Raw genomic sequence first — 23,838 nt, 5'->3', positions numbered from 1 at the left:
CAAGACAAATCTTGACAGATCTAATCTTCTTGGCATTGGTTTACAGTTCTTGCCACTTCTGAAGAGGTTTTTACACTCCTTGACAGCTACACAATTCCAATGAGTTTATGCATCTCCTATACACAATCTTATCTGTAGACAAACATTGCAGAGGAAAATTAACATCTCAATAGAATCCTAGATCCTCATGCCTTACCCATACTAGACACTCCCTCCCATAGAGACCTGTTCTCCACGCCTCAGATTTCTGACAACTATATCCACAGGAATACCTCAGCTATTCAAAACCATACCTTAGGAATGCAAAAACAACGCATCGAGAGCAGATTATTTTCTGCCTGGTTTGATCTCCACACGGTGGGGTCCAGACACGAAGGGCTTCAAAATCTGATTTGAAAATAAGCAGCTGATCATCAAAATAGCTAGCTGTCTTGTAGAAACCTGTATGACTGGTTACCAATGGTACCCCGCAAAAATGAGGATCGTTGGGTTTGTGATTGGGTCTTAGGATTTCTGATATTCTTCTGTTATGGTAAAAAAAGGCTTTCCATCATGCCAGAAGCCCTGGCCTTGATCAGTAGCTTCACTGACTATGAAATGAAACATCTTAATAATTCATCTGCTGTCACATCTTCCCAAGTGAATCAAGATTTGTTTGTTTAGAAGACCCTTTGAAAGAAACCCACTGAGATTAGAAGAGGGTATTGCTGCTTCCTTTTTAGTTATCTGAAGAACCACCTTTTGTGTTTTTGGTTACACTTCAACCCTACGCTCCTGATCTTTGGTCACCCGGTGCAAAGGGGAGTGGGCAGGTTGGAGGATCTCCTCGTGGGTCTGGAGAAGAAGCATGCGGTGTCCATACTACTGTTGATGCCTTTAGAGAGAGATGAGCACCGTACTGCTTTATTTTCCTCTCCAACTTGATTTTGATTTAATCCCTGCCCTCCCTTTCACTTCTTTGTTCACATAGGCATTGGCCGATGGAGCTCTGCCTGTTAATGATTCCTTGGCCACATGGCTATTTATCCTGGGTGGTGAAGTATTAATAAAGTTATTCACGTACCTGGCGTTTTCATTGTGTCTTGAACCTACACACACACAATTTGGGCACTGGGCAAAATAAGTGTCCAGATTAGAGTGGTGCTGGAAAGGCACAGCAGGTCAGGCAGCATCCGAGGAGCAGGAAAATCGACATTTTGGGCAAAAGCGCTTCATCAGGAGGCATCTGCAGTCTTCACTTTCGCTGGGAAAAATAAGCATTACAGCATTATAATTAAATGACAGTAGTGGAGGGGTATTATATTAGAAAGTGACATGAGCAGCCGGTTTTAAAAAATATAATCAAGAGTTTCAGAATCTCCTCAGTTCAGAAGACTGACTCCGAGCTGGCTGGCCAAAGCCAGGGTACTGCACACAAGTAAATGAAGGGTGACTTGGTGACAGGGTACCAGCCAATGGGCAGTTATATCAAAACGTCAAGCACGTTGATGTAAGACTGATGCCAGCCAGAACACTCAAGGACAGAACCTTTCCAATGGTATTTCCATAACATTTTATTGGCACCATTTTTTCCCTTTATCCAATTGTTCTTTTGAAACTCAATTAAATTTCTTACACGAGAACTCAACTCACTGCCTTCAAGAGTGGTTGAGGTGGAGATTTGAAAAATTTCAAAAGGAACGTGGATTGCCATTTGAAGGAAATAAAGCTGCATGGTTCTGGTTAGAGCAGAAAAATAGGACTGACTGAACTTCCTTACGGCGAACTGGCATATACAGGCACCTCCTGAGCTGTAATACTCACTAGCAGACACGTTAGGATTTGAACATTTTTTAAAAATGACTAAGTAATGTGGAAATGTCATATAAAATGCGTAAGAAACATGGAATTGCCATTTGTCAGTCAAACACAGAAGGAAACTGACAGCAGCCCGTGTGTCTTGCCATTCTTAAACTCAAAAAAAGGAAAAGCCTGGTCCCTTTAATCATTTGCAAACCCATAAATCACAGTGAGGTAACTTCGAAATTTCATTTAGTTTTACAGCAGCCCCACAGAAGCAAAGTAATAAATAAAGGTTGCACACATGTAAATCTCTCAACGCCTCCCTTATTTCCTTGAGCAATTGTGGCATTTCAGATGGACTCAACAGGCTTCTAAGTGTGGTGCTTCCAATTGCAAGCAGAGAGTTGAAAGGATCCATGCTGGGAAAATTAAGCTTCTATCTAGTTTGAAATCAGATTGTTCAAGTGTTTATGTCTGGTAGCTTCTCCCAGGGTGGCCTGTTTTGTCCTGGGCAATAAGAGACAACAAAAGCAGCCTTTAACGTTTGTAGCCTGTCCTTTATTCATATTCTGTTCTGAAAGGGCTCCCTCCTGTTGGCTGCACAGACCACATTTAAAATTGGGTAGGAGCTATTGAATGGAGGCATTTGCCATGAGCCATCATAGTGTTATAACAGCATCAAGGCTGTTCTTGTCAAAAGAGAGAAAACGACAGCAGTGACTTGAGAATGACTATTGAACTAGCAAAAAGAATGGGCGAGAAAGAGCTTTGGTAGACAGTGGTTTGATTCTGACTTTGGATGTTTTTGGTCTTGCAATCCTGAACTGGGATGCTTGCCCCGATCAGTTTGAATGAGGTCAGAGGACACTTTTGAGTTGTTCTCAGCCGATAGGTTATGGTGTGCACTGGCTGCATGGTTGCCAATTTATCAGAGTTCAGAGGATGAGAGTGGCTTTGATTAAAACTTATACAATTCTAACAAAGCTGGACAGACTTGGTGGGAAGTCTAGTCCAACAGGGCACAGTCTCAGGATATTGAGTAGACCATTTAGGACTGAGATGAGGAAATCTTTCCTTCACTCAAAGGATAATGTATCTGTGGAATTATTTACCAGAGGTAGAGAATGCCAAGTCACTGAGTATATTCAATAAGAGAGAGGCGAATATTTTGATTTTAAGGACATCAAGGAGTATGGCCTATTTCTAGTTGTTTGTGATAAAAGATGGCAAGGGATCTTCCCCTTGCATTGTGAAGTTGTTCCACTGCCATGGGAAAGCAGCCAACATTGTCAAAGCCCCTTCCCACCTTAGTTAGACACTATTCATCCTTCATTTTCTTCAAACATGTCAATGTATTAAATATAAGAATATTACAGAGCCAAGGATGTTTGTGCAATGGTCCATGGACATTGATGATAGCTCCTAGGAATACATTAAATGGGAATCTGCAACATTACTAACCTATCAAGTTGTCTTACTGATAAAGAGATTTTTTTTCTGAGACTTTTGGAGTCACGGAGTCTAGGTGTTGTCTACTTAAGCTGTTCAGAGACATTATTACCCACATCTGGAGTGAGTGGGACTTGGACCCAGGCTTCCTGGTCCAGGGGTACGGATATTAAAAATGTGCCATAAAAACTTCTTGTCACATGAGTCTTTTCAAAATAACCAATTAAATGAGCTTCCCTGCAGGCTTCTGCAAAGTACTTATTATTCATATTATAAGCATTTTGTGCTCAGGACTGCCATCCCCGTGATCCAAAACCAAGCAACACCACAAACAAAATAGATTTGAGCTCCCAGCAGAGATTATAATTATTAGATATTCAAATATGACAAATTTACATAATATATTCAGGTAATTCCTCTTAATTTCATTCAAATCCTAGACTGCCTCAATCCTGGCTCCAAATTGTTCAATTTTAATCATTTAACCAGAGTGTTCACTGTATCCCTTTTAGTCTCTTGGCAGCAGAGTGCAAACAATGATATTACGGATGTTTTGAAACTGACAGTTTGTGAAGTGACTGTAACAGAGGAGAGTGTTTCCATGTCACCTCCATTGAGCACTGTGACTGTGTGCTGTTGCCAATTAAGTGCTATGCTATTATAAATAAAGCAGCTTGTAATATTTAATGTCAACCATCCAGAAAATTTAAAAATCATAGCAATGTATTCAAACAAAAAAAACAGCTGTTGTCACTTCATCGAGCATGCTATTAAGTAAATCAGCTGTCAGGTGTTAGGAAGACTTATATCAAGGAAGGAAATGTCAACTTGACTTCCCAGTCTCTGCTTCATTATCAGATCTCAATCATGGCCATGTTAAATGGTGCTGGCTTCATCCCCAGTTTCCCTTCAGGCTGGAAAATGAAATATAACTCCGAGGCCTATACCCTGAAGAAATGCATGTGCTCTCATTCATTAATTCGTGGGATATGGGTGTCACTAATTGTCTTAAGGAGCTGGTGGTGAGCTGCCTCCTTGCACTGTTTGCAGTCTATTTGGTGTAGGTAACACCATAATGCTGTAAAGGAGAGAGTTGTGGGATTTTGACTCAGTATCCATGAAAAAGTGGACACAGACTTCCAAATCAAGATGGTGCATGACTTGGAGGGGAACTACAGGTAGAAGTATCCCCATGTATCTACCACCCTTGTCCTTCCAATTAATGGAGGAAATGGATTTGGAAGGTGCTGTTCAGGGAGCTTTGGTGATTTGTTACAGTGCATTTTGTAGATTGTGCGCACAGCCATCATTGATGTGGGGAGTGAATGTTGGGGTACCAGTCAAGTGGCCTTCTTTGTCTTGGACGATGCTAAGATTCTTGAGTAGTGTTGAAGCTGCATCCATGCAGTCAAGTGTCCTGCTTAGTGGAAATGCTTTGTGAAATCAAACAGAAAATTACTTGCCACAGAATTTCAAATATCCATTTGTTTTTAGGTGCACAGTATTTATTTGGCTGGTCCAGTTTAATTTATAGTTAGTGGTAACCCTTAGGAGTTTGATGGTAAACTTTTCAATGAAGGCAATTGAAATAACTCCACAGAGACTAGTATCCCGTCACTAAGTCTCCTTTTATTCACACATGAGCAGTCCTTGAATCTAGTACTGCCTGTTCAGAGCCAGCTCCCAGATTGTCTGACTTTTTTTTATCTGTCAGCCAAGGCTTCCTGATTGGACTAAATTAACAGCCCCAATCAGGAAATTCCTATTCTGAGAGATCCATCTGGCCAACCTCATTTCAATTACAATAGTAATGTCATTAATGTCAAGGCTGATGGTTAGAATCTCTTTTTGATGAACATCATTACCCAGCACTTGTATGGTATAAGTGTTATTTTCCATTTATCTGCCTCAGTCTAGATTAGAGTGGTGCTGGAAAAGGACAGCAGTTCAGGCAGCATCCGAGGAGCAGTAAAATAGACGTTTCGGGCAAAAGCCCTTCATCAGGAATACTGATGAAGGGCTGTATTCCTGATGAAGGGCTTTTGCCCGAAACGTCGATTTTACTGCTCCTCGGATGCTGCCGGAACTGCTGTGCTTTTCCAGCACCACTCTAATCTAGACTCTGGTTTCCAGCATCTGCAGTCATTGTTTTTACCATTTATCTGCCTCAGCCTGATTCTTGTCCAGGTCGTGCTGCCTTTGAAAATGGAGGCTGAGGAGTGATGAATGGTGCTGAGCATTGCACAGTCAATGAATATTCCCACCTCTGACATTATCTTGGAGGAAAAATCATCAATGATGCAGCTGAAGATCCTTTGAGTCTAAGGTATTACCCTACCGAACTCCTGCACTGATGTCTTAAGACTGAGACAACAGGTGGTTGACATTTTGCCCCACTATTCCAAAACACTGCTAATCAATCAAGAGTTGGCAATCCAGTGGATTGGAGCTGAAAATGTGTTGCTGGAAAAGCGCAGCAGGTCAGGCAGCATCCAAGGAGCAGGAGAATCGACGTTCCGGGCGTGAGCCCTTCTCCAGGAAAGCCCTTCCTGAAGAAGGGCTCATGCCCGAAACGTCGATTCTTCTGCTCCTTGGATGCTGCCTGACCTGCTGCGCTTTTCCAGCAACACATTTTCAGCTCTGATCTCCAGCATCTGCAGTCCTCACTTTCTCCAATCCAGTGGATTGACCAGGACTCTCCAATAATTCAATTCAATGAGCTGCTAACAACCACTGTCCTTGTTCTGCCTAACTCTACAACCGCCGGACAGTTTCTACAGTGCCTACCCCCAGATTCTCATTGACGTTTTTACTCAGGCTTCTTGCTACCACTTTTGATCACACACTGCCTTGGTGTCAAGGACAGTCACCCTTATCCCACCACTTGAGTTCAGCTCTTCTGTTCATAGTTGGATCCAGGCTGCACAGATGTCAGAGACTGAATGAGCCTAATGGACTCAACTGAGCATCAGTGAGCAGGTTATTATTGGGGAAAAGCTATTTGATAGCATTGTCACTGACAGTTTTCATGACTTTGTTGCTGATCAAAATTAGACTGACAGTAATTGGCTGGGTTTGATTTGCCCTTCTTTTAGAGGACAGGACATACCCAGGTCAATTTTTTACACTTTCAGTGATCATCAAAGACCCCTTACACCCCAACTATAATCCCTTCCGACCGCTTCCCTCAGGCAGAAGATACAAAAGCTTAAACACACCTACCAATTGGTTCAGAAGCAGCTTCTTCCCCGCTGAATGAAGCTCTCAAATTTCAAATCTGATGTTGATCCTGCTTTTTGTGCAACTTCTCTGCAGCTGCAATATCGTATTCTTCACTCTGTTCAGTCACCAAATGCACTTTGTGTGGTATAATTTCTTGTACCACACACAAAACAAAACTTATCATGTACTTAGGTACATGTGACAATAAATCAACATTTATATTTCAGCAAGTATACAAACAGAATATTGACCATTCATTCCCTCTGTCCCGATTACACAGAGGTAGCCATGTGTGCCTTCTGTAAGCTGCATGCTGCAACTTACCAAAGTTTATTTAACTCCTCTGAGAGACATGATCTCAATTACCAGAGAGAGTAAGAACAGCAGATTCAATAGCACACCACCACCTGTACTTTGCCTCCTGACTTGGAGTTATGTTGCTATTCCTTTACTGTTGTTAGTTCAAGATCCTGGTACTCCTTCCCTGACAGCACTGATGATGGACTTGTATGTTGTGGACTACAGCCAGCCGACCCTTGTTATTAATGCACAGAGATATTCAAAGTCAGTGAAGGTTGTCTTGGATTTTCCTCCAAAAACTGCTCCCAGCACCGTCTAAATCCCCAACTCCTGATAATCCTGTGGGATTGCCAAACTGCGAGTGAATAGCTGTGCCTTGAATAATAGGGCAAATATTTAGTTATCATTTCACTGAGTTCATAGATTCGGCCTTTCCACTGGGACAAATAGTCACCGGGCTGCTCTTGCTGGCTAGCTCATAATACAATTGGCTTTTGGACCAAGTGCCTTTCAACTCATACACAACTATTGGCAGGGAAGAACCAGCCAGGCTGGAGGAATTCAAAAGCAGGAGACCAAGTGGACTAATTGAGTAGTTCTTTTAAAGTGTTAGAAGGGGTGCAATGGACCAAATTACCTGACACAGTGCTGTATCATTCTCTAATTCAGAACCTCACACCAAATCAGCAAAAAAGGATGCATTTTCTTCCGTTGACTTTGGTTGGTTTAAGTTTCTGCTTGGTCCAGTTTTTGAGTGACCCATTTCAGTTCAGACTGCATTGCGTTGTGAGACAAAAATCAGACAAGGTTGGTTTAACAGCACATGGAAAGCCGGAGGTTCAATAACAGTTCATTGAATCACGGATAGCAATTGGTTTCTATAAATTGTGGTTTTCTGCCTGTGATAAACTTTGATGATCTCCACAAACCCTTGCACCTAACTTCCTTTCCCTTTCTCCATTCTAATTCCCTCCAGTTCCTCCCGTAATTCATGTGCCCAAGAGATCAGTGAATGCTACGGCAGATCGCCAGGAGTCCGTGACATTGACGTGCACAGCCACTGGCTCTCCCGAGCCTGACATCAGCTGGTACAGGTAAGGGCAAGGTCAGGATCATCAACCCTCCAGATTTGTCCTGGAGCCTTGGTGAGTTATGGATGACAGTGACAAAACTAGGAGATGACAGTGACAAAACTACTATTGTCACAGTAAAAATCAGGGACTTAGTTAGGCATGTGCATAGGTGGGATTATCATAGATAGGATGGCACAGATGGCATGAAGGGCCTCTTCTGTGCTATGTGACACTGTGCCAAGTCTTTGAAAGTTAGAGACAACGAAACTGCTGGAATCCAAAGTAGACCAGCAGGACGCTGGAAGAACACAACAGGCCAGGCAGCATCAGGAGGTGGGGAAGTTGCTGTTTTGGGTGTAGCCTTTCTTGAGGACTGCGGGGGTGGGGTGGGCGTGTGTGAGGGGAGCTGCAGATAAAGGGGGTGGCAGGGGAGGGGTGGTGAAGTGGAGATGGGTGAAGACAGGCAGAGGATACAACCTAGTTGGTCAATGGGAGGAATGAATCCGGTAGGTGGCTGGGAGGAGTGGAAGGGAGGGGGAGGGACTTTGAAGGGAGTCGGGGGAAGGGAAGGGAGGTTATTTGAAATTAGAGAACTCAATGTTGAGTCATCCAGGCTTTAGACTGCCTACAAATTCAAATACGGGGTTGAAAATGTGTTGCTGGAAAAGCGCAGCAGGTCAGGCAGCATCCAAGGAACAGGAGAATCGATGTTTCGGGCATAGGTCCTTCTTCACGAAGCCCTTCTTCGGGCTTATGCCTGAAATGTTGATTCTCCTGTTCCTTGGATGCTGCCTGACCTGCTGCGCTTTTCCAGCAACATATTTTCAGCTCTGATCTCCAGCATCTACAGTCCTCACTTTCTCCTACAAATTCAAATAACCAATTTACTAGTTACTGTGGTATACCCGAAATGTTGACTCTGTACACTAAATATTTGAAAGTAACTGGACAAGTTGAGAAACTTGATTCAAAGGCATACACTCTATAATTGCTTCTTACATCTAGTCTCGGGTAACAAAGCAAGCCAGTAAAGAAGCATCAACGAGGTCCTGGCTGTAGCGTCAGTTAACTTTGGATGTACACTTTAGCAAGGCGGTTAAGGTTTTAGGGAGGTGGTGGAGGAAGTTGACAGTCATACAGTCATAGCATGATACAGTGTGGAAATAGACCCTTTGATCCAATTCATCCCTGCTGATCAGGTATCCCAAACTAATCTAGTTCCATTTGCCAGCATTTGACCCATATCCCTGTAAACCCTTCTGTTCATATACCCATCCAGATGCCTTTTAAATGCTGCAATTGTACTAAACTCCACCACTTCCTCTGACAGCTGGTTCCACATAAGCACCATCCTCTGCATGAAAAAGTTGCCCATAGGACCCTTTTATATCTTTCCCCTTTCATTTTAAACCTATGCCCTCTAGTTTCGGACTCCCCTGCCCTGCGTAAAAGACCTTAGCTATTCACTCTATTCATGCCCCTCAGGATTTAATAAACCTCTATAAAATCACCCTCAGTTTCTGATGCTTCAGAGAAAACAGCCCCAGCCTATTCAGCTTCTCCCTATAACTTAGGAAACATCCTTGAAAATGTTTTCTGCACCCTTTCAAGTTTAACAACATCTATCCAAGAGCAGGGTGACCAGAACTGCACACAGTATTCCAAAAGTGGCGTAACCAATGGCTGGTATAGTGGCAACATGACTTTCAAACTCTTATTCTCACTGACCAATAAAGGCAAGCCTTCTTCACTGTCTTATCTACCTGTGACCCTGCCTTCAAGGAGCTATGAACCAACACTCCCCAGGATCCTATCATGGAGCGTGTAAGTCCTGCCCTGATTTGTCTTACCAAAATGTAGCACCTCATATGTATCTAAATTACACTCCATTGTGGGCGGCTCGGTGGCACAGTGGTTAGCACTGCTGCCTCACAGCACTAGAAACCCGGGTTCAATTCCCGCCTCAGGCGACTGTTTGTATGGAGTTTGCATATTCTCCCCATGTCTGTGTGGGTCCCCTCTGGGTGCTCTGGTTTCCTCCCACAGTCCAAAGATGTGCAGGTTAGTTGAATTGGCCATGCTAAATTGACCATAGTGTTAGGTGCAGGGGAATGAGTCTGGGTGGATTGCTCTGCAGAGGGTTGGTGTGGACTAGTTGGGCCAAAGGGCCTGTTTCCACACTGTAAGTAATCTAATCTATTCCTTGGGCCTTGATTGAATGTTATAAGGGTTGAAACATTCAGTAATGTGGAGATTAGAAAAATCGAAGTTAGTTTGCTTAGAGCATGGGAATTTCGATGAGATAAATACCTTAGAAGCTTTTTTCCCGATGGGGACAGTTTTGTAAATATGAGACACAATTCTAAGGGGGAGCCGTACAAAGATCTTACGCAGTGAGTTGATATGAGGTGGAATGCATTATCTGAAAGAGTGTTGGAGCCAGATTCAGTAAAAAGGGAATGGCTATCTATTGAAGGAAAGAACATTGCAGTGCTGTGTGGAAAGAGCCGGCTCAGTTACAAAGAGATAAATTGCCTTTTTCTGTTCTGTATTCTATGATTAAAACAATGATTTTATGTAAATGATGCCTCATGAATTCTAACTCTTGTTTTGTTACATTTTAGAAATTCTTTTTTTTTAGCTACTGTCATGTTCATATTTTCTCAATGGAAATACATTGCAATTTTCACAATCTCAGGATTTCTCCAAACAATGTCAATCAAGGAATAATCAGATTGCAATACTAACACAGAAAGTTCCTATAATTACCAAGGGATGCAGATAGAATATTGAAGAATAAATATTGGTCGGGGCACCAATCAAAATTCCTCTGCTCTTCTTCAAAAAACAGCGTGGGATATTTTATACCAACCTATCTTGCTCAAAAGACAATGCTGCTGACATTGTGAAGCCTTCCCTGTATTCCGATTTGTGGTGTAAGCATGGACTAAATCTCTGGACGTGATCCCACAACTGTCCCTCAAAAGTCAAAGTGCTTTCACTGAGCCATGGGTGACACAAGGAGGGAGAGAGGGAATAGATGTTACACTGATGTTACTGACAGTTTACAGAACTCCCAATTTAGCCTCTGCATAATTAATAACCACTGCACATTGAAGTGCTTCCAGATCAGGTAATACACACTCTTGCAACCTACACAGAACCTGTCTCTTCATGCACATGTATTTATAAGGAGGTTTCTCTAGGCACTAGGTGGCATGTCTGGCCTGATCAGCTTTTTCTTGACCAATGTGCATCGTTCCTTCATTTTCGCTGTGTCAAAATCCTTGAACTTTGTTATGAAGAGCACAATGGATTATACTAATCCCCAAGGACCACAGCAGTTGAAAAGTAAACTGACCACCATTTTCCCATGACAATGAGGATTGGGCAATAAATGCTGGTTGTAGCCAGAGGCACCTGCATCCTCAGAACACATAATAAAAAAAAATGCCTGTTCCTATTTTCTAGTGTGCACCTTACTCACTGATATAGTAGACCACTACAACATGACAGGGCTTTAACATGAAGATCAATCCAAAATCACTTCATAATCCAGTGGAGGAGATAGTGGTTTGACTGTGGTACTTAATAAAACTGAATTGAATGACGGATCATTCTGACACTCAGCCACAAAAAAATTAGAGTCAAAGAAGAGAATGTAACACAATTAACTAAATTAGCTGTACATTCATGGGTGTTCTATTGGTTTATGCAACAGGATGAAAAGGATGAAGTACAAACATATCATAAAGCAATTACAGATGTCAATTGCATTTGTACATGGATTACATACCTTGGAGTTTGAGTGTGCTTATCTATTGGGATAAACATACAGCTGTGCAGTCAGATTAATAAACATGTCATCAAAAGCCTGGAGACACCTGCTTATAAACGTACAGTATGTGTTTGAAGAGGTAGGTTCAGTACAAGCTGCAGAAGTGTGTGATTTAATTGGGAGTGTTCTGCATGTTAGCTTTCCAGCCTGGTAAGGTTTTCAAATTGACAGGGCACATACACACGAAGAGCAGAGCTGAAAGACGTGCAAAGGCTTTGCTCATAAGTTTCCTTTGGTTCTATGATGCCTCTGACTGGACTGTGCTTCCATCAGACTCATTACTTCTCCTGAGTGCTCCTTGGACAAACGTTCACTTTGGCTGTTGAGTGTTAGCAAGCCACCCATAATCAGAGCCATCACAGATCAGCTCGAATCTGATATGTATATGCTGTCTGAAACAGGGCAGTGAGGGATAGTTTAATTAAGATCAGTGATTAGCATCTTTAGTCATTCAATTCAATTGTTAACAATTCAATTGATTCATATCAGTAATTGATACGTTAATTCATGCATGTCAGTACTTAAAACTTTAATTGTTTATATAATAATTTGACTTTCAGTGTTTTATGTCAGTAATGAATAGTAATCCATAGTAGCAATGAACACTATTTGATTCTTCACCCAAAGGGTGCAACATCTGTGGATTTCTTCACTACTGAAAGCTGTTGAGATCAAAACATTGACACTTGTAAAAGGAGTTAAGTATAGTTTAGGGCTAAAGGGATCAAAGGGTATGCAACACAATTGAGAACCAGGTACTGAGTTGGATGATCAGTCATGATCATGTTGAATGTTGGAGCAGGACTGAACGGCCTACCCCAACTCCCATTTTCTGTTTTTCTAAGATCTGAGGTTGAGGTTATCTACTTTTGGAGCAAAAAACAGGAAGGTGGATTATTATCTTAATGGTGATAGATTGGGAAAGGGCACAATGCAATGAGATCCACATGTCCTTATAGACCAGCTGCTAAAAATAAATGTGCAGGTGCAGCAGGCAGTGAAGAAGGCAAATGGTATGTTGGTCTTCATAGTGAAAGGGTTTGATTACAGGAGCAGGGATGTCTTGCTGCAGTTTACAGGGCCTTGGTGAGACAACCGCAGGCATATTGTGTGCAGTTTTGGTCTCCTTATCTGAGCAAGGATATTTTGGTTATGGAAGAAGTGCCACATAGGTATACCAGACTGATTCCTGGGATGACAGGACTAACGTATGATTGGTTGGATCAGTTAGAACTGTATCCACTCAAGTTTTGAACAAAGACAGCAGATCTCACAGTAACCTATAAAATTATGACAGGACTAACACATTAAATTCTCTTTGTGGAACTGCCCTCAACAGATTTCATAATTATTTAATGATGTGTAGCCAAATACAATTATCTCTTCTCAACTCAAACCCTTCAAACTCCTCTCCTAAAGTCTCGTCAACCACTCATTATGCTAGTAGCTTATTTGATTCACAATTCGGCCTTACCCGTTTTGCTGCTAAAACGTTCCTCTCTGCTTTTTCTATCTTCAGACTTGACAATTTCAATACATTCCAACCGCTCAGCCCACCTTGTACCTTCCAGAAACTTGGGTGTATTCATAAATCTACTGGCTGTATTTTATCTCACATAAAGATTGACAATCTCTCTGCTGACTGACTTACAATGATTCCCAGTACATCAGCATCTCAATATACAGTTTCTTAATCTCATTTACAAATCCTTCCGACTCAGACATGATCCCTCCTGCAATCCTTTGGGATTGCTGTCTTCATTCTATTATGCTCTTGTTCATTTCATTTAATCTATGGTGTCTCCAAAGTTGTAAGGTCTAGAACTTCTTGCTCAGAACTTTTTTTCCCTTCCACTGATCTCTCCCCCGTTGAACTGTTCTGCAAAATCTATCTTTTTTTACCATAATTTTGGCCAACCTCTCTTCATATCTCTTTGTTTAACTTGGCTTTAAATTTGTGCAGGGCCTTGGGTTATATCTCTAAGATAAAGGTGCTCAAAGACAAGTTAGTGTTTTTCCTTACTGTATTAAAAAGAAACAGCCAATCATTTTGTTAAAGTGGGAAGGAGAATTTCATATGAACCGATTATCCTGTTGCTAATGCACAGAGCAATTTCAGTCTTTCTTTGTGCAGATTACCCCCCCTTCAGTGACAGCATGAAATGGCTGTCACTGGCTGCATTGTACCAGTGAAGGGTAGTTTTTGAGAAAAAAGTACTGACCAGAGGCTGCTTCTGAGCAATCATCTGAAAGCATATAATAAAAAAAAAGTTAGAAAGAAAATACTGGAAAATTGAGGTAAAGACACAAAAATGCCGGAAATGAAGTGATGAGTCAGTCAACGTCAGTGTCTGAATCAAATGCTTCTTTGCTCTTTCAGGTACAGAGTGGCCTGCTTTGTAATGCTAGAAATTGTTGTGTCTACGCTTAATATAGGCAATTCTATGATTGCGGTAGGCAGTAGCCCTGAGAGGAGGAAAGGAAGTCAGTAGTGAGAATAATTGGCAATACAAGCTCCATACTACTGGGTGGCAGCCCTAATGCTAGACAGAGTAGGGGTTTGTTCGGACTATAAGGTCTACATGGGAATGTGCATCCTTTTAATCCTGCAACCATGAACTTTCATACTTTCACCTTGCAGAGATGGGAGACTCATTGAAGACGATGATAAGTACGTGTCAAAGAGAAGCACGGAGCTGACGATAAGGAACATTGCCCAGGAGGACACTGGGGCTTACATCTGCAGGGCAACAAATAAAGCAGGAACTGTGGAAGAACAGTTGTCTGTAAAAGTCTTCGGTATGTCATCCATTTGTGCTGTTGTGTTGTTACTGACAATTAGTGAAGCAAGCCACATTTCTGGTATTCCTTTCTCCTCCGGGTTATTCTTGTGGGACGGTCTCGAACAAGACGGCATAGATATAGAGCGAGAGAAGGTAGGTTCAAATCCCACGCCTAATTCCTGTGTTCCTATGTTCTATGTTCCTGTGCTGTTGAAACTGGCCCATACAGGGCAATCATTCCTAAGCGATTCTTCAGATACTGAAGCAGTCCATGTCCAAAAGGCCTGGGCAATATCCAGGTGTTTTTCTGAAAAGTGGTAAGTAATGTTTGCATCACACAAATGCCAGGCAATGATTGTCCCCAATAAGTGGCAATATGACCACCGCCTTTTGACATTCACTGGCACCTATATCATTGCATCCCTCGCTATCAACATCCTGGACGATACCATTGAACATAAACTGAGCTTCACTAGCTATGCAAATTTAATGGCTACAAGAGTAGGTCAGATGCTAGGAATACCGCAGCGAATAACTCTGTTGCTGACTCCCCACAGTCTGTTCACCATCTATAAGGCACAAGTTTTTTAGATTAGATTAGATTACATTACAGTGTGGAAACAGGCCCTTCGGCCCAACAAGTCCACACCAACCCGCTGAAGCGCAACCCACCCATACCCCTACATTTACACCTTACCTAACACGACGGGCAATTTAGTTGGGAATGTGATGGAATACTCCCTACTTGCCAGGCAGCTCCAACAACACTGGCAAAGTTTGACACCATCCAAGACAAAGCAGTTTACTTCATTGGTACCACATCCACAAATATCTACTCTCTCCACCACTGATGCTCAGTCACAGCAGTGTATCACAGCTACAAAGTGCACTACAGAGCTTCACCAATGCTCCTTAGACAGGAGCTCTAGAATAACCCTGCAATATTCCCTACAAGCTACTCACTGTACTTACTTGGAAATATATCAACATTGCTGTTGATATCACCCATCAGTGTTGTTGGGTCACAATCCTGGAATTCCGTCCCTGCGTGTCAAACTACAGCACATGGACTGCAGTAATTCAAGAAGACAGTTAACCACCATCTTCTCAAGGGCAACTAGGGATGGGTAATAAATACTGATCCAGCCTGCAATGCCCAGGTCCCATCTGTGAATGAGGACTGTGTTCACCATTCACTCCAGACTTTCTTACCAGGTGGCCTCATAGGCACTTGTTGACAAGGTGAGCTGGAAAGGCCAGCAGATCATACCTTTCAGGAAAGATCAAACAGTTTGTATTTCTGTCCTCTAGAAAAGGCAGGATTGCCAGATGATTTGGTCAATGGAGGTCTTTAAACTTATCAGAGAATCACTATAGTCTAGAGGCAGGCCATTTGGCCCATCAAGTAAAAACCACCCCTCTGAAGGGGATCCCACTCAGACCCATCCCTCTACCCTATCCCTGTAACCCTACATTTCACATGGCTAATGATCCTAGTCTACACATCCCTGTACACTATGGCCAATTTAGCATGGCCAATCCATCCGAGTACTCCGGTTTCCTCCCAAAACATGTGCGGGTCAGGTGAATTGGCCGTGCTAAATTGCCCATAGTGATAGGTGCATTAGTAGGGAGTAGGTGAATGGGTCTGGGTAGGTTACTCTTCGGAGGGTTGGTGTGGACTTGTTGAGCCAAAGGGCCTGTTTCTGCACTGTAGGGAAGCTAATCTAATCTAATCTAATCTGACCTACACATCTTTGCATTATGGGAAGAAACCCACACAGGCACAGGGAAAATGTGTAAATTCCGCACAATCAGTCACCTGAGGTTGGAATCAAACTCAGGACCTTGATGCTGTGAGGCAACAGTGCTAACTACTGAGACACTGTACTGCTTTTAAAGGATGCAATCAGGTAAATACAGAGAAGTTGTTTCTATTTGAAAGCGAGATCAAGAACAGGAGCCACTGTTAGTGTGATTATCAATCTCTTCAGAAACTAATTTACACTGAGTTTAGAAAGTGTAACTTGCTACTGTAGTGTTCAATGGTTAAATTGATCTGTGTTTGATGATGTGATGATCTGATCTGTGTCTTTGATTGTTGAAGCCTTGATTTTGACTCAAAGCAATATGAACATATATCATAGAATGTACTAGAAGGTGGAATCATAAGTGGGAGTGCAGAGATATTTTAAAACTCTAGTAAACATGTGCACTCAGAAACTAATGTCCTCTTTGCATTGATCCAAGAGACATTAAGTATGGAACAATTATTACAAACAGTAACTAAAGTAAATAACACAGAAATGCTAGGGATGACATGGTGGCTCAGTGAATAGCACTGCTGCCTCACAGCATCAGGGATCTGTGTGGGTTTGTTCTGGATGCTTTCCTTCTATGGCCCAAAGATGTGCAGGTTAGATGGACTGACCATGCTAATTTGCCTATAATGTGCAGGCTAGATGAATTAGCCATGGGAAATGCAAGGCAGGGGGTTGGGTCTGGATGGGGTGCTCTTCAGAGGCATTGTATGGGACGAGGAAAATAGCTACTTCCACACTTTAGGATTTCCATGATTCTTTATATAGAAGCTAGATAAGCACACAAGGAAATAAAAACTTTGAAGTATGTGTTGGTATGATTAGATAAAGAAGGGTAGATATTATCTTAAATGTAACCAACAATAATAGGACTGAAACTTTTTTCTTTGCTGTAAATCCTGTGCAATTATTTAATATTGCTCCAGCCTAAACCTACTATCATCTTTACAGCAAGCATCACTAGAGTGTAATCAGAAAAGGTGAATACAAAACTTGCATCATGCAGGTCCTGTCATACTGTTAAGACATTCCAAATTGTTTCACAACCCATGGTGTGGTTTTAACTTGTATGAGCAGGTTTAAATGGTCCACCCATTTTACACCTCTCCAGAGCCTGTTTTCCATTAGATTCAGGATCACGACAGGAGAAGAGTCCATTACTATTCTCTCCCTTTAGTTTCTGTATTTATTTGTCTTGTTCCCTTACTCCCTTCCTCATTGACTCTTCACCTTCCTGTTAGCCTCCTTTTGTTTCTCACACTCAGATTCTTTGACCTTCAGAGATCCCTCCTCTCACACAAGACCTTAAGACGAAGGAGCAGAAGTAAGCCCTCCAGCCCATCGAGTCTGCTCCAACATTCAATGAGATCATGGATAATCCTGCGTTCTATTTTCCTGCCTTTTCCCTATAAACCTTATTTCCCTTAATGATTAAAAAGCTGCCCATCTCAGCCCTGAATATACTGAACGGGCCAACCTTATGGTAATGAATCCGGCAGGTTTTTCACAGAGAAGAAATTCCTCTTCAGCTCTGTCTTAAATGGGTGACTCCTTACTCTGAGATTCTTCCACAAATAGAACTAGTCTTTCTGCGTCTATCCTGTCAAATCCCTGAAGAATCTTATGTGTTTCAATCTGTTTGGCTGTCATTTTTCTACATTCCAATGGGTGAAGTCCAACCCACTCAAACTCTCCTCAGAAGCCCTTCAATACCTGATATCAATCTTCCCTGGACTGCCCTAACTCTTCACCATATCCCAACCTTCCTATTCTGGTGATGCTGTCTCTGGATTGAATCCATTATGTTAAACTCACAGTTTTTCTTTGTGCATCTTTCCTGAATTCTTTGATCAGTTCATTGGACTAATCGTCACTGCCCTGTCATCTCTGCTTGCTAACCTACACACCCAGAGCACCAGCTGTGGAGTCACTCTTCCAAAATGCCTCGCATCCCCAACTTATGATCACTGAACATGACAAGGCAATCAAAAATGACAACTGTTGTTTGTATCTTTCTCCAGAATGTCCATAAATGAGAATTCTGAGTCTTCTTATTTGTGTCCTAGCTCATTCCATGAGTGGAATTTCACACTGAAAGTGTCTTGCCTTCATCTTTGTGAAGCAGAGATGTCTCTGTTGGTAACACGCTCACCTCTAAATTACAAGATTGGGAGATTAGGTCCCATTCTGTAGTTTGAGCACTACTAGTTCAGTGCAGTACTAAGGTAACACTGCACTTTTAGAAATGTTGTCTTTCAGATGAGATTTTAAAAAACAAGCACCCACCTGCTTGGGTGAAAGCAAAATATCAAATTCCCCCTTGAAATAAAGATCAGAGATTACTCTACATAGGCAATCGAATCCATCGTACTAGATAATTTATTCACATCGACAGAAATCTTAACTGAATAAAACTTCTATTTGATGTGACAGTTCACATATCGAAAGATTCAAAACCCTCAATACACACTGATAAATAGACGAACTGTACTATCATGGTTTATGCTAATGGTAAAACAATTAGAGCTGTACATTGATTAGTGATCCATTGCATGTCCAGCTGCTCAAAAGCAACGGTCAGTATGAATTGAAAGTTTCTTCAATAAGTAGTCTCACACTTTATGGCTTTGGACAGTATGTGATACAACTGCAAATGGTCCAATACTAGGGCTGGCTGCTTTTCAAAATGTTTAGAACATAGAACATAGAACAATACAGCACAGAACAGGCCCTTCGGCCCACGATGTTGTGCCGAACATTTGTCCTAGCTTAAGCACCCATCCATGTACCTATCCAATTGCCACTTAAAGTTCGCCAATGATTCTGACTCTGCCACTCCCACAGGCAGCGCATTCCATGCCCCCACCACTCTCTGGGTAAAGAACCTACCCCTGACATCTCCCCTATACCTTTCACCCTTCACCTTAAATTTATGTCCCCTTGTAACACTCTGTTGTACCCGGGGGAAAAGTTTCTGATTGTCTCCTCTATCTATTCCCCTGATCATCTTATACACCTCTATCAAGTCACCCCTCATCCTTCGCCGTTCCAACGAGAAAAGGCCTAGCACGCTCAACCTATCCTCGTACGACCTATTCTCCATTCTAGGCAACATCCTGGTAAATCTTCTCTGCACCCTCTCCAAAGCTTCCACATCTTTCCTAAAGTGAGTACTGCACACAGTACTCCAAATGTGGCCTAACCAAAGTCCTGTACAGCTGTAACATCACCTCACGACTCTTGAATTCAATCCCTCTGCTAATGAACGCTAATACACCATAGGCCTTCTTACAAGCTCTATCCACCTGAGTGGCAACTTTCAAAGATCTATGAACATAGACCCCAAGGTCCCTCTGCTCCTCCACCTTACTAAGAACCCTACTGTTAACCCTGTATTCCGCATTCTTATTTGTCCTTCCAAAATGGACAACCTCACACTTGACAGGGTTGAACTCCATCTGCCACTCCTCAGCCCAGCTCTGCATCATATCTAAGTCCCTTTGCAGTCGAGAACAGCCCTCCTCACTATCCACAACTCCACCAATCTTCGTATCATCTGCAAATTTACTGACCCACCCTTCGACTCCCTCATCCAAGTCATTAATAAAAATTACAAACAGCAGAGGACCCAGAACTGATCCCTGCGGAACTCCACTTGTAACTGGGCTCCAGGCTGAATATTTACCATCTACCACCACTCTCTGCCTTCGACCGGTTAGCCAGTTTTCTATCCAATTGGCCAAATTTCCCTCTATCCCATGCCTCCTGACTTTCCGCATAAGCCTACCATGGGGAACCTTATCAAATGCCTTACTAAAATCCATGTATACTACATCCACTGCTCTACCCTCATCCACATGCTTGGTCACCTCCTCAAAGAATTCAATAAGACTTGTAAGGCAAGACCTACCCTTCACAAATCCTTGCTGGCTGTCCCAAATCAAGCAGTGTCTTTCCAGATACTCATAAATCCTATCCCTCAGTACCCTTTCCATCACTTTGCCTACCACCGAAGTAAGACTAACTGGCCTGTAATTCCCGGGGTTATCCCTATTCCTTTTTTTGAACAGGGGCACAACATTCACCACTCTCCAGTCCCCTGGTACCACCCCTGTTGACAGTGAAGACGAAAAGATCATTGCCAACGGCTCTGCAATTTCCTCTCTTGCTTCCCACATAATCCTAGGATATATCCCGTCAGGCCCGGGGGACTTGTCTATCCTCAAGTTATTCAAAATGTCCAACACATCTTCCTTCCTAACAAGTATCTCCTCTAGCTTACCCGTCCATTTCACACTCTCCTCTTCAACAATACGGTCCCTCTCGTTTGTAAATACTGAAGAAAAGTACTCATTCAAGACCTCACTTATCTCTTCCGACTCAATACACAGTCTCCCACGACTGTCTTTGATCGGACCTAGCCTCATTCTCGTCATTCTCATGTTTCTCACATACGCATAAAATGCCTTGGGGTTATCCTTGATCCTATCCACCAAAGATTTTTCATGCCCTCTCTTAGCTCTCCTAATCCCTTTCTTCAGCTCCCTTCTGGCAATCCTGTATCCCTCCAATGCTCTGTCTGAACCTTGTTTCCTCAACCTTATGTAAGCCCCCTTCTTCTTTACAAGACATTCAACCTCCCTCGTCAACCAAGGTTCCCTCACACGACCATCTCTTTCCTGCCTGACAGGTACATACATATCAAGGACACGTTGTATCTGTTCCTTGAAAAAGTTCCACATTTCCACGACATCCTTCCCTGACAGCCTATGCTTCCAACTTATGCTCCTCAGATCCTGTCTTACAGCATCGTATTTACCCTTCCCCCAATTGTAAAACCTACCCTATTGCACGCACCTATCTCTCTCCATAACCAAGGTGAAATTCACAGAATTGTGATCACCATCACCAAAATGTTCACCCACTAATAAGCCCATCACTTGTCCTGGTTCGTTACCAAGTACCAAATCCAATATGGCCTCCCCTCGGGTCGGGCAATCGACATACTGAGTTAGAAAAGCTTCCTGTACACACTGCACAAACACCGCCGCATCCAATCTACTTGATCTAAAGAACTTCCAATCAATATTTGGGAAGTTGAAATCGCCCATGACTACTACCCTGTGGCTTCTGCACCTTTCCAAAATCTGTTTCCCAATCTGTTTCTCCACATCTCTGCTGCTATTGGGGGGCCTATAGTAAACACTCAACAAGGTGACTGCGCCTTTCCTATTTCTGACTTCAGCCCATACTACCTCCAAAGGCAGATCCCCCTCGAACTGCCTTTCTGCAGCCGTTATACCATTTCTAATTAGCAACACCAACTCCCCCTCCTTTTTTACCACCCTCCCTAATCTTACTGAAACATCTGTAACCAGGAACCTCCAACAACCATTCCTGTCCCTCTTCTATCCACGTTTCCGTGATGGCCACAACATCGTGGTCCCAAGTACCGATCCACGCTTTAAGTTCACCCACCTTATTTCTGATACTCCTTGCATTGAAGTATACACACTTGAGCCCATCTCTGTGTCTGCAAGTACTCCCTTTCAGTGCTACCTTCTCCACAGCCTCCCTACATTCTTGGACATCCTGACAAACAGCTAGCCTACTTGCTGGACTACGAGTCCGGATCCCATCCCCCTACCAAATTAGTTTAAACCCCCCCGAAGAGTGCTAGCAAACCTACCCCGCAGGATATTGGTGCCCTTCTGGTTCAGGTGCAACCCGTCCTGCTTGTACAGGTCCCACCTTCCCCAGAATGCAGTCCAATTGTCCAAATACCTGAAGCCCTCCCTCCTACACCATACTTGCAGCCAAGTGTTCAACTGCACTCTCTCCCTATTCCTTGCCTCACTGTCACGTGGCACCGGCAACAACCCAGAGATGACGACTCTGTCTGTCCTAGCTTTCAGCTTCCAGCCTAACTCCCTGAGCTCCTGAATGACCTCCCCACCCCTCTTCCTACCTATGTCTTTGGTGCCAATGTGCACCACAACTTCTGGCTGCACACCCTCCCCCTTAAGGATTCTGAAGACACGGTCCGAGACGTCTCGGACCCTGGCACCTGGGAGGCAACAAACCATCCGAGAGTCTCGCCCATGTCCACAGAACTGCCTGTCCGTCCCTCTAACTAAAGAGTCGCCTATAACTAGCGCTCTCTTCCTCTCCCCTTTCCCTTCTGAGCCTCAGAGCCGGACCTCGTGCCAGAGACCCGGTCACTGCAGCTTACCCCTGCTAGGCCGTCCCCCCCAACAGTATCCAAAGCGGTATACTTATTGTTGAGGGGAACGACCACAGGGGATCCCTGCACTGCCTGCTTCCTCCCCTTCCCACCTCTAACTGTTACCCAGCTACCTCTGTTCTCTGGCGTAACCATGTCCCTGTAGCTTCTATCTATCACCCTCTCAGCCTCTCGAATAATCCTCAGTTCATCCAACTCCAGTTCCAGTTCCCTAACTCGTTCTGTGAGGAGCAGGATCTGACTGCATTTCCTGCAGAAGAAGTTGGCAGGAGTATCGGTGGTCACCCCTACCTCGAACATCCTGCAGGAGGAACATTCCACTGCCTGCGCTGCCATTACTCTACACTTTGTCTCCAAAACAAGAACACTGAGTAGCTTACCTGTGGACTTTAAAGTTAGGTTAGAGGAGGAGGATGGGAGGGAGGCCCTACTATGTAGGGCCTAGGGTTTAGAACACATCCACTCAAATATCAATCACTTACCTTCCCGACCAGCTCTGCGCTCCAACCTCACTTCCGCCCAGCTCGCGCCGCTCTCTGCTGTGAAAAGACCGTTGGCGTCGAGGTAAGTTCTTAAATATCAATCACTTACCTTCCCGACCAGCTCTGCGCTCCAACTTCACTTCCGCCCAGCTCGCGCCGCTCTCTGCTGTGAAACAAACTAAATGACTGATGGCGACTAGCAATCCAGTGTTAGTGGCTTCCTCACAGATTACAGTCACACTATTTATACTTGTTGTAGTGACATGATGACATGACATTTATAATGTTGCTACTCCAAATGTGCCAGCTATGAAGTCAGCAAGACCAGTTCCCTCATGATGGTCAGGCCTAGTGCAAGTCGTTTACATGAGAGGTAAGCAAGTTTGAGCAATGTCATTTGCAAGACTGTGCCTGAGGTATAAATGCAACTTTAGAGAAACACAGAGCATTCATATTCTAAACTCACAGACCAAAACAGGAGAGAAATAAAACATTTAATTGTAAGGTATTCCAAGTGCCCAGAACATGATGGGACAGCCCTCAGCACTTCCCATAACTACACTACTAACTAGCAGCCAGCTTGATCAAAGAGATGCCACTGTCTATTTGTCACTGCCAGAGATGTCAATTTCAAAGGTGTCACTTGAAATGTACTAAACTCACCTGCCATTCAGTGCAGTTGGAGCTGGACCGAATGATGTAAAATCTCAGCTGAAGTCCGATCATGGGCAATTTGAATTGAAGCTATTAGAAACGACAAGAGACAGTCTGAAAATAGAGACTTCAGAGGGCATTAATTGGCTGACAGAAGCTACCCACAATCCCTAGTCTGCACCTACCTTCTG

The 23,838-nt window shown here is 43.2% G+C and overlaps 1 protein-coding gene across 3 annotated transcripts in view; it reads left to right on the top strand.

Moving 5' to 3' along the window:
- Positions 1-23,838, top strand: part of ncam2a (neural cell adhesion molecule 2a) — a 1,585,154-nt gene that overhangs the window by 1,150,890 nt on the left and 410,426 nt on the right. For all 3 annotated transcript variants that reach the window (XM_043701406.2, XM_087992469.1, XM_087992470.1), the window contains 2 exons: positions 7,730-7,847; positions 14,306-14,463. In XM_043701406.2, the coding sequence (XP_043557341.2) occupies positions 7,730-7,847; positions 14,306-14,463 (276 nt within the window). The remainder of the gene's footprint in view (positions 1-7,729; positions 7,848-14,305; positions 14,464-23,838) is intronic.

Source organism: Chiloscyllium plagiosum, unplaced genomic scaffold (assembly GCF_037043375.1).
Source record: "Chiloscyllium plagiosum isolate Xiang-an unplaced genomic scaffold, Cpla_swu_hap1 HiC_scaffold_12, whole genome shotgun sequence".
NCBI classification, from domain to species: domain Eukaryota; kingdom Metazoa; phylum Chordata; class Chondrichthyes; order Orectolobiformes; family Hemiscylliidae; genus Chiloscyllium; species Chiloscyllium plagiosum.
This window is presented reverse-complemented; position numbering and strand designations above follow the sequence as displayed.